General features: G+C 43.3%; 2 protein-coding genes across 3 annotated transcripts in view; one reads left to right on the top strand and one right to left on the bottom strand.

Annotated features, from left to right (window-relative positions):
• The window catches only part of LOC108704501 (host cell factor 1-like), a 32,009-nt gene extending 30,064 nt beyond the window's left edge, over nt 1–1,945 (bottom strand). The window contains exon 1 of one of the 2 annotated variants that reach the window (XM_018241076.2): nt 428–1,945. In XM_018241076.2, coding sequence (XP_018096565.2) covers nt 428–626 — 199 coding nt within the window. In that variant the 5' untranslated portion in view covers nt 627–1,945. The remainder of the gene's footprint in view (nt 1–427) is intronic. The other variant, XM_041573149.1, reaches the window with a different exon arrangement.
• Nucleotides 1,946–7,665: 5,720 nt separating this feature from the next.
• tmem187.L (transmembrane protein 187 L homeolog) lies at nt 7,666–9,302 on the top strand. The gene has a single exon (XM_018241078.2). The coding sequence runs from the start codon at nt 8,150–8,152 to the stop codon at nt 8,939–8,941; it is 792 nt and encodes a 263-aa protein (XP_018096567.1). The 5' UTR covers nt 7,666–8,149; the 3' UTR covers nt 8,942–9,302.
• Nucleotides 9,303–11,033: the final 1,731 nt, after the last annotated feature.

Below are 11,033 nucleotides of genomic sequence, written 5' to 3' on the forward strand. Positions count from 1 at the left end.
AAAATGTAAAGGCACTGGAGTAAAGGCCTCTCGTTATCGTACTTTTCCTCCGTTTAATAATCTACTCTTTCCACAAAGCCACGATGAGACTAACATTTCCCTACATGCCGAACGAATGCAATGTGACATTGGCCGCCCATGATTGGCTGGACGGCCAAGCCCCGCCCACTCTCGCTCCTGTCTACCCGATCCTCCCGCTGGAAGAGAACCCGCCATTTTTCTTTGTGGATTGAAAACACAAGAGAGAGAAGTGACGGGGATGTCAGCGGTGCCAAGCTCTACACTAACAGTAAAAGAAAGCCTCAGATAAATGGTTCTTGAGCAGGAATAACCTGCCCGCGCGCCTTACGTCTTTTCGGGCGTAACAGCGGCACATTGTGACTTTACATAAAAACCTGTGATTGGTTCATGTCAGGGGTTTACTCACACGTATTATAAACATGCAGCTCATCCACGATGCCCTCGTTCCCTCCTCCAAAAACCACGATAAGTTCCTTAATCGCCACAGCTCTGTGTCCATGCCTGGGCCTAGGCACGGGGCCCGACCATCCTACTACTCGTTTCCAGCGGGGCTGCAAGGCTCCAGCTGTCGATAAGGCCGGGGTCGCCGCCATTGTAGATCTCATCCGTTATAATTCAAGGGGCCGACTGTATTTTGCTTCTTCTTAGTGATAAATAAAATCCCCAGCGCGGTGGTTCCGTGACAGGTAATATAAAAGCGATAGGAATAAAACGAGAGGAAAAAATCCCCGCTAAGGCCTTGTCTGTTGCCGGGTGTCACTGAGGCGCTATGGGAGCCGCCATTTTATGACGGCGTCCAGCGAGAGAAAAAAGCAGCAAGTCTTCTTCTGCTCGCGGAGTTCGCCCCTTCTGTGGCCACGCGGGGACGTTCTAGCGTTCTCTCCCCCGACAGCTTCTTTGTTGACTCGTTGGTGAAGGGTTTGTTCCCTTAAAACCGCCCGGGAGTTGCAGAGCTGAGGGAGTCCATGGGAGCCGCCATCTTGTGCCGTCCAAACAAACCAATAAAGAGTTGGTAGGAAGAGCAAAGATGGCGGCGAGCGGGGCGACAACACACCGAAATATCCAAACTCCTCCCTTTTTGTGGTTTTTCCGATATTCGTATGGGTCCTAGTCAGGGGGAATTGGTAGAAATCATCACTGATCAAACGGGCAGAGTAAAAAGAAAAAAGCCGGGGTAGCCACCAACTCCCAGCTGCCACTTCTTCCCACCTGTCAACGAGACTTCCGTGAGAAACAAAGGAAGGAAACAAAAATGGAACACGGAATGCCAAGCTGCAGTTTATGCCCGCCTAGAAAATCCGTCTGAGACCGGTAATCTCGTCGTGCACACGGTGGATAAGGTACCGGAGACTGGTTTCACGCCTCCCTGGGAGCCGCCATCTTGTGAGCGCCCGCCTCCAACTCTTCCTCCTCCTCCGGAGACAATAAGATGGAGGCGGAGACTGCCCTGAGCTGGGGTAGAGAAAGCGGCGTTTACTGCGGCCTGGCGAGCATGAATAGACTAGGAAACTGCAAGTGGATTGTCACTGAGTGCCTCATCCAATATGGCCTCCGTGAAAAGACACAAGGAACGTACGACATTACTTACAGTTCCTCATTGTACTGTACTTAGTGTGCGTTCCATTGCTGTACAGCTGTAAGGCAGGGATATTCCACCTAATCACCTAGCACCCTGCACAATTGCAAATTAAATACATTTCTATAGACTCTTCAATATAAGGACAAATATTAAAGTATGTAAAATGCATTTGTGTAATTGCTCAAGTTTTATTATGATCCCATGTTTATTAGGCAACAAAAAAACCCTAGGTCACAGTAAAGCTTGAATGAATCTTTGCTTGAAATTGACCCTAGGGCTGACCACAAAATACATATTTTGTTTAAAGGGTAAGACACTTTTCAGTATATATTGATAATGGGTTGAGTGCAGAGGACTCTTGTATTCAGCTTAAAGGAGAAACAAACCCCTTATTAAAAAAACCCTACCCCCACGTAGACCCCCCTCCTGCCCTCCAGCCTAGCTGCTACCCCGGGCAAATGCCCCTTTTTACTTATTCGACAATCAGGAACTGACATTAAGCGGTGTTTAAGGGCAGAGACACACGCGAATATTCGGGGAGATTTCGTCCGCAGGGACAAATCGCCTCTTCTTCGGGTGACTAATCTCCCTGACCTGCCTTCCCGCCAGCTAGAATCTTAATTGCCAGCCTCACAAGGAAACTTCGGGCGACCTAGGAAAATGAAGCGCTCCGAGTGCCATCCTGCCTGCGATTTAGATTCTTGCCGCCTGATATGAGATGTGTTTGAAACATCAATTGTATCTGCCGAATTGATTGGACTTTTACATTCAATCAGAACTATTTTTATGGAATGATATGAATTTTAACAGAATTATGGTCAGAATTATTTGAATTTGTTTATTGATTATATAAGTAATTGTTTTAAACTGGTAGACAGGCCAGTCACTGATTAAAATATTATTTATTTGTGTGCATTCATATTTTAGAATTTAATTCCACTTCTTTAATTGATTGTGAGTTATCTATTCCTGGAGCAGAATATTTTTGTTGGTTTGGAGCCACCAACACGTGGAATTAAAATATCAAATATTTGATATAATACTGAGGGGTGGTATCTTTTTCCCAGAAAAGGTGGCAACCCTACATGGGGCACCCCTAAGTGTACGAAGCCTTTCCTTCTCCTTTAATAGGAAAAAACTGCAAGAATATAGGAAGGCAGGTAATTTTTTCCAGAAAAGGTAACAACCCTAGCCCTGCATTTATTCACAGTTCTAATTCCCCTCACCAGTAGGGTTGTCACCTTTTCTGGAAAAAAAACACTGGCCTTCCCTTATATTTATTTTTTCCCCCTATTAATAGCAATGGGATCAACCATCATTTTAACCGGCCAGGTGGCAACCCTGGTGAGCCCTTCAATGCACTGAAAATTATAAACAGTCCATGGGCAATGCCCCCTGTTCATAATATTTTGCCCTTTTCGTAATATTACCATCTGTATGTTGAGTGGGAGCTGCCATTAGGGTTGCCACCTGGCTGGTATTTTACTGGCCTGGCGGGTAAAAATCATGGTTGATCCCAATTTAATTAATAGGGGGGAAAAAATATATATAGGAAGGCCGGTATTTTTTTCCAGAAAAGGCGGCAACATCTAGATGCCATAAAAACACCATTGTCGAAACAGACCCGAAAAGAAAAGCACCTATTGGTTACATATGTATGACACTCGCCACACTTGATTTAATTATAATAAATCAGCTTATTATCCCTATCACTTGATTTTATTAGCTGCCTCTTTAAGAAAACTTTCCCATAATTCCTAGGACGCGTCCATATTTAGGCACAGCCGCACCCTCAGTGCAATATAGTTAATGAAGACTCAACTAAGCAACTGTGGCTTGTGTTGTCTGCCTCATAGCTTTAATGGCGCATTACTTTATTGTGAGATCCAGCGTTATAGCTTATATCTGGGGCGTTTTTTGTTTTTTTACTGAGAAATGACAGGCGCCATCTTGTTAGCCTCTCCCCCTCTCGTAGTCAAGAAGCAGACGCAGTAATGGCGACGGCTTCTTCCTGTCTTCCCCGGATGTTGATATGAATACAAAAGGACGGGACACAAATGTGCTACAAAGTCGGGCACTGGCTCGAAAAATTCAGTATTCTCGCAGTTAATGCTGTTATACAGTCACATAAAGGCATAACCCAGTAACTATCTGTTGTTTTAAGTGGTGCAGCTGCAGTTCTACTGCTGGGTGTCATGGCGCCGAATGTGGAACACGGCGGACATCTTATTGTCGGCTCTTAGCAACGGTTGTCATGGCTGCTTCCATTTTCGCTTGGGAGCTTCGTCTTCTGTCCTGCTGGGAGGCGGGAAAATATGGCGGCTCATTAGCATAGTTTGAAGAAAAAAGAATCCCTACATACGCACTCTTTATTTAAAACTAGGGATGCACCGAATCCACTATTTTAGATTCGACCGAATCCTGGCGAAAGATTCAGCCACTGTACCGAATCTGAATTTGCATATGCAAATTAGGGGTGGGAAGGGGAAAACATTTTTTACTTCCTTGTTTTGTGACAAAAAGTCACGCGATTTCCCTCCCCGTCCCTAATTTGCATATGCAAATTAGGATTCGGTTCGGCCAGGCAGAAGGATTCGGCCGAATCCGAATCCTGCTGAAAAAGGCGAATCCCGAACCGAATCCTGGATTCGGTGCATCCATATTTAAAACTGTTTTAATGCTTGTGAAAAATTACACACGCAATTAATGAGTTACTTTGAAATTGTTAGTAGCACTGTGGTGTTTTCTGCTGAAATGGGACAATAAACGTATAGAAAATTACCTCATTGTTCCTGTTTTTTTCTCATTTTCTAGAAAAAAAAAGTGGCTGGTGTTGTCTGAGTCCCTGACCTGCTGTATAAAACCGGCCCAACTGCAACAATTTTAATAAACAAATCAGATGCATATGGCTTATGGCCACACTGGTCCTTTAGTGGGGTTGCCAACTTTTCTGGGAAACAATACCGGCCTTCCTATATATTTATCCCTTCTCCCTATTGATAACATTGGGATCAGTCATCATTTTTACCGGCCAGACCAGTAAAACACCGGCCAGGTGGCAACCCTATCCTTTCGTGAAATGGAATCTGCCACAAGTTGCATCGGGTGCTTCTGCCGGCTGAATATGCCAGTGTGCCATAGGTAGGGTTGACACCTTTTTTGGAAAAAATACTAGCCTATATCCTTGTGTTTTTTTTCCTATTTATAACATTTGGCACCCCCAAGTGCACAAGGACTTTCCTTCTCCTTTAATCATAAAATGCATTCATGTTATTGTAATCATGACCTTGAACCTATTCCATTGTTGGCTTGGATTTACGAAACTCATCAGACATAAAAAACAGGAACCCAGAATTAGAAAAAACAACGTAGTGTTAGTAAAGCCTGGTTGTTTGCCTCCGGTCTGCCTCTGAACTACCCCAATCCCCTCTCTCCCTTCTAGGGTTGCCATCTTTTCTGGAAAAAAAATACCAGTAGATGTAGAGTTGATCTGTGTTGTTACCAGGAGCGTTGATGTAGCCGTCCCCCACATGCTCATAGTAACATACTGTAGTAGTTAGGGTGAAAAAAGACACATCCATCAAGTTCAACCTTTAAGTCTATATATAACCTGCCTAACTAACTGATCCAGAGGAAGACAAAAAAACCAATTTAAAGCCTCTCCAATTTGCCTCAGAGGGGGACAAAAATCTAATTTATCAGCCAGCATTTAAGATTTGGCAGAAGTTAAAGTAACCAGAGACAGCTTTTTTCCACCCTTTGCCACCTGATGCCTCACTGCCACCTCATCAGGAGCGGCCCTGGTGGTTGCTATGGGTAAATGCAAGGGAGTAATTCAGCACCTATGTTCATAAATCAGCCCTACATAAACTTTTACCCTAGAACCTACATCAGTTCCTCGTAAATCTTATTATGGTACCATCAAAAGGCCCAAACATGAGATGGGACACCACATCTGGACTGGCATTAAAACTAGGCCCTGGCATTTCATGTACGCAGAGGCCCAAACAGCCCTCCCACCAGCCCACTAGTCTATTGCATCTTAGAGCAGCCCTTCTGGCACTTGCCAGAACCCATAGATTGCCAGTCTGGGTTTGCTGGGCACCCAACTTAAAAGCTAATTAGAGTGAGTGAGATTTGTGGTTGAATCTTCTTCTGTCTAGTATTTTCAAGGAATTATTTCAAGGTGGGTGTAACAGCACCATAACTTTATTCTACAGATATCTAGTCTGGGGATTCCACTACTGGGCCTCCCAACACTCCCATCATTCCAGAGACTGCCCCTTGCTTTCATAATATCTTTATGATAATGTACTTTGCTAATGTTAAGTAACATCCACTCCCACTCTTCAGCTACAGTCAACCCCGACTCCCACCATTGATCCTCCCAATGGAGCTCCATCTCCCCTCTAGAACAAAGACAATACACTATGGACTAGTATGGATATGTGCCTCGTTCTGTAAATTTACATTTAGTGATGAGATTAGGGTAGGCCTATAAATTTAAGATGTATACATACTGACATATAACTATAGCAACATAACACAGAGCCAGCATGGCTACGTTTGTGCCCGCATATGACTTTGTAAGGATTTGGTCTTTGACTAAATAATATTTTGATTATGTAATTATGCATTGTGTTTGGTAGACCTAATTTATTACTGGCGCAGCTCCTTTTCCCTGTATTTATTAGCATATTTGTGTTTATGCCCGTGGGTATCAGTTAAAGCAGCCATGTTCAGAGCTGTCATGGTAGTTGCCTCACCCCCCTTCCAAATTGTACATGAAACACAAGAAACTCGAGTGGGCAGTCAGAGTACAGCTGTCTGGCTGGTCTGGGGATACATTAAATAGTGCCCACTATCTTAACATGGCTTCTGTTTTTGAATCTCTAATAGCATCGGTGAATGGTGGGTGGGAGGGCATGCAATTAAAATTTGTTATTGTACACTCATTCTTGACCTGAAACCCACCTGCTTTCAACAGTTTCTACTTCTCTCTATGAAACCCAGAAAAGACAGAAATGTGCAAGATGCCCAATATAGGCATTCGCTGCCACAGACTGTCAACACCAACACCACCCCATCCATCCATCCACCTGTTGACTTAAAGCAAATAGTGAGGGAGTTAGCAAGACAAATTAGGTGGTCCAGGCCCCACTTGGATTTTACCTGGTATCCCGATGGGCCAGTCAAACTCTGACCACTTGTAATAGATAATACTATTCCTCCAAAATCACTTGGGAGGACCATATTTGGCCCAAGGGATTCTTGTTTGCAATGGTTAGGAAACATAAACTGACTGTACCTTTCCTTAAAGGAGAACAAAACCCTAAAAATGAATATGGCTAAAAATCATGTGTTTTATATTTCGAACTTATTGCACCGGCCTAAAGTATCAGCTTCTCAATAGCAGCAATGATCCATGATCCAGGACTTCAGACTTGTCACAGGGGGTCACCATCTTGGAAAGTGTCTGTGACACTCACATGCTCAGTGGGCTTCTGAGCAGCTGTTGAGAAGCTAAGCTTAGGGGTCGTCACTAATTATGCAGCAGAAAATGTGGTTGGTCTGTAATATAAGCTGATGCTACAGGGCTGATTATTAAATTCTGATGCTAATTGCACTGGTTTCTGTGCTGCCATGTAGTAATTATGTGTATTAATTACTAATCAGCCTTATATTGTGACATTTCTATTCTTTGTGTACTGTATATTGTGAGTGGGTCCCTAAGCTCAGTAAGTGACAGCAGCACAGAGCATGTGCAGTGAATCAGCAGAAAAGAAGATGGGGAGCTACTGGGGCATCTTTGGAGACACAGATCTTTACTGCTAAAGGGCTGTGTTTGCCCCGGGCTGGTACAGAAGCACAAAACATGTACAATATTTCTATCCTACTTCTTAGTTCTCCTTTAACAAACGTGCACCATAGACAATTCTGTTTGGATACTGTGTTATCATAGAGCTGCTGTAGCCTATTCTATTGATATTAGCCCCATGAGTCCGCCTTCACCTCTTATTTTCCTGTTTCTGGCTTCCCTCTCCCTCACCAGTGGCTTTGTCCATATGTCTGGCTTGCTGAGCTCCAGGACAATCTGCACCTCCTGTACAGGTGCTCTTCATGCAGTTGTGGCTGAAGCAACTGAAAATGTATTTATTTTATTTTTTTAAATGATATTCAACAGATTTCAACTAGAAAAATCCCTTATTGTAAACCCCCTGCAGTTATTTGAAGCTGAGTGTATCAGAAGAGAAGAGGAATCCTTTCCAGCATGAAAACAAATACAGAGTGCTTGACTTTTGCTCCCACGGGCCGTGCAGACTGGGAATGTGATAGGCCGTCCAATCCTCGCAGTCCAATCCTCGCTGCCCTTTCATTGCTGCATTCAGGAAGTGCTGCTACAGCTGTCGAGCATTATATGCAGTGGAGAATGTGAGTACAGCCCCCTAACATGCTCATTGTGCAAGAATAAATCTGCAAAATACAGGCTAATTCCAATCCACAGGGTAAATCCATCTGAAAGGAGCCCATTTCAAAAAGGCCTTCATCATGGCATCCACCTTATACAAGGACAAAGCCTTTTGGCATGTTGCTGCTGCCTGCACTGTGTGCTTGCTAATAGTAAATACAGGTATGCTGGACAATGTCTCCACAGAGTTGGGCTACAGTCACTACGCAGAAAAACCTGTCTCTTGGGTTCCGTCTTTTCTTGCCATGCCTTGTAACTCACTTGTTAATCTGGGATATATACTGGTGGGTGGATACTGGCGCTGCCAAGACAACAAAGCATTGGGAAAAGAGGAGCAGACTAGGCAATACATGAAAATGATCTTTTCTTGGATGGCATCGATATATGGCCCTGTCCAGTGGGCCAGGATCTGGACTCAGTCCCACTACTTTGCTGTGCTGGATCAGTGGTTTACGTTGCCTATATTCTCCTGGGCCTGCATCTGGTGCAACGCCATACTGGAAAACTGGAGCACGTGGCATTTCCTCGCTATAGAACTCCTCTCTTGCGCCAGTTATTTCCTGAGCCTTCTGCATCCCCTAGGCTTTGAAGTCGCTCTCGCTGTACATATCATATGGGCCTTTGTGTCCGGGCTGAGAGCCCAAAGCAAATATGGAGATGCCTCATCTATAAAGTATTTAACCCTTACTTTCACTTCCTGCCTTGGCTTTGTGGGCCTGAAACTACTCGATCACTGGCTGGCACAATATTTTATATTTCAGAGGTTTACAGGTCACTTCTGGTCCAAAGTATGTGATATTTTACAGTTCCATTACGGATTCTGCTTCCTGAATCACTTAAGCCAGAAACAACATTTCAGGAGAAAGAAATGAGGACATGACAGGCTGCCAGTTCCTCTCTTTTTTAGGTTTTGATTTTAGGAAGTCTTCAGGACTTTGAGGCAGCAGACAAGGTGCCACTATCCCTCATCTCCCATGCTTACCTCTGTTGCACTGCCGGGCTTTTGGCATTGCCCATAGGATGCTGTGGCATTGGTAGAGTATGGCGGCATGGTGAAGAACCTCAGGCTGGTGCATTTTTGAAAAGAAGATGCTTACTTCAGACCCCAGACTGACATACATCTTACTAACAACTTTGCACCCACAAGTGACAGTGTCCTTAAAAGGAGAACTAAAGCCTAACTAAAGAAGTAGCTAGAAATGTTGTACATTATGTTTTGTGCTTCTGTACCAGCCCAAGGCAACCACAGCCCTTTAGCAGTAAAGATCTGTGTCTCCAAAGATGCCCCAGTAGCTTTTCTGCTGATTCAATGCATATGCTCTGTGCTGCTGTCACTTACTGAGCTTAGGGACCCGCTTACAATATACAGTAAACGTAGACTATAAATGTCACAATATAAGGCTGATTAGTAATTAATACAGATAATTATTACATGGCAGCACAGAAACCAGTGCAATTAGCATCAGAATTTAATAATCAGCCCTGTGGCATCATCTTATATTACAGGGGAACCTCATTTTCTGCTGGATAATTAGTGACGATGCCTAAGCTTAGCTTCTCAACAGCTGCTCAGAGCCCACTGAGCATGTGAGTGTCACAGACACTTTCCAAGATGGTGACCCCCTGTGACAAGTTTGAAGTCCTGGATCATTGCTGCTATTGACAAGCTGAAACTTTAGGCTGGTGCAATAAGTTCAGTATATAAAATATGTCATTTTTAGCAACATTAATTTTTTGGGTTTAGTTCTCCTTTAAGCCGAGCCTAAAGAAGAATGAAGAGTCATGGTAGATATTACAGGAGAATACCTTGTTGGCCTTTACTGCTGCTGTCTGGCATTGCTACTTATTTGTATTTACTATTGCAATGACCCCCTGTTTGTTCTACTAATTTATTGTTTTGCTGTACAGTGCTTTGCCCTCAAGGAGCGCTATACAAATAAAATATACATACATACAAATGTCGGTGCTTTCCATTGTGCAGTTTGACGGTTCCTGAAAGAAATTAGAGAGAGACGCAAAAATATTTTGATCCAGATGATATACTGTAAGTCTTTAAACTGATTTGGGGTCTAGTAGCATAGTTCAGTTACACATGATCATCCTGGTAGTCTTCAGCAAACCTACGGCCTTAGCACTGGAAACTGGGACGTAGGTGGTGCAAGGAAAGGGGCGTTATTATGTCTACACTTGCCCTACACCATACCTCCCAACATTTTAAAGTCAGAAAGGGGGAGAAAAAACTCTGCCGCACACCCTAAACACCATGTTACAATTATACCTTTGCTTATCTTAAATAGTGCAGGTGCTGAGTATTCTGAGCTCTCTGCCAAAAGCCTCTTATATAATTACATTTAAAAAACGTATCTATTTCTGGCTTGAGTGCAGGAGCTCAAAGAGAAACTCTGGACATTTCACTTCCTATGAAAATAAAAAATAGCATCTGATGAATATACAATATGCAGACATTAGCAGACAATAATGAAACGCCATTATTTAAATCAGGGAATTTCAGAAAGAAGGCCAGATTTCTCAAATTGAGAGAGATAGAGAACAATTTAGCCTATTAGTTTCTCTTTGGGATATACACATTTAACCATTATAAATACAATTTTTTTTAAGTGCCATGTATTCAGGTTTGTAGCGCAATTTTTTTTTCAGTACATCTACTGTATAATGTTCATGAATGTGTTTTCTGCTCTCTATAAACATTTCCAGTATTCCCACTATCCCTCAGAAGGAATTTCCGATGGCTTACCCCAAGTCACAAGTTCCACATCTATAGGTGACCAGACAGACCTTTGATGAACAGTTCCTCTTGGCCTGGAGACTCTAGTCCAACTAGAGTCTTATTCCCAAATATTGTGTGTTCCCCTTCCCTAAGGATGGAAAATGGCAGTGCAATAAAACAGTACATTTTCTCCAGTGCCATAAAAACCTAAAGACCTTAAGTTAATGGTGCCAACG

This window comes from Xenopus laevis, chromosome 8L, assembly GCF_017654675.1.
Source record: "Xenopus laevis strain J_2021 chromosome 8L, Xenopus_laevis_v10.1, whole genome shotgun sequence".
NCBI classification, from domain to species: Eukaryota; Metazoa; Chordata; class Amphibia; order Anura; family Pipidae; genus Xenopus; species Xenopus laevis.

Bases quoted from the DNA above. Each gene is read 5' to 3' on its own strand.
- tmem187.L (XM_018241078.2), top strand. From the start codon at position 8,150: ATGGCATCCACCTTATACAAGGACAAAGCCTTTTGGCATGTTGCTGCT.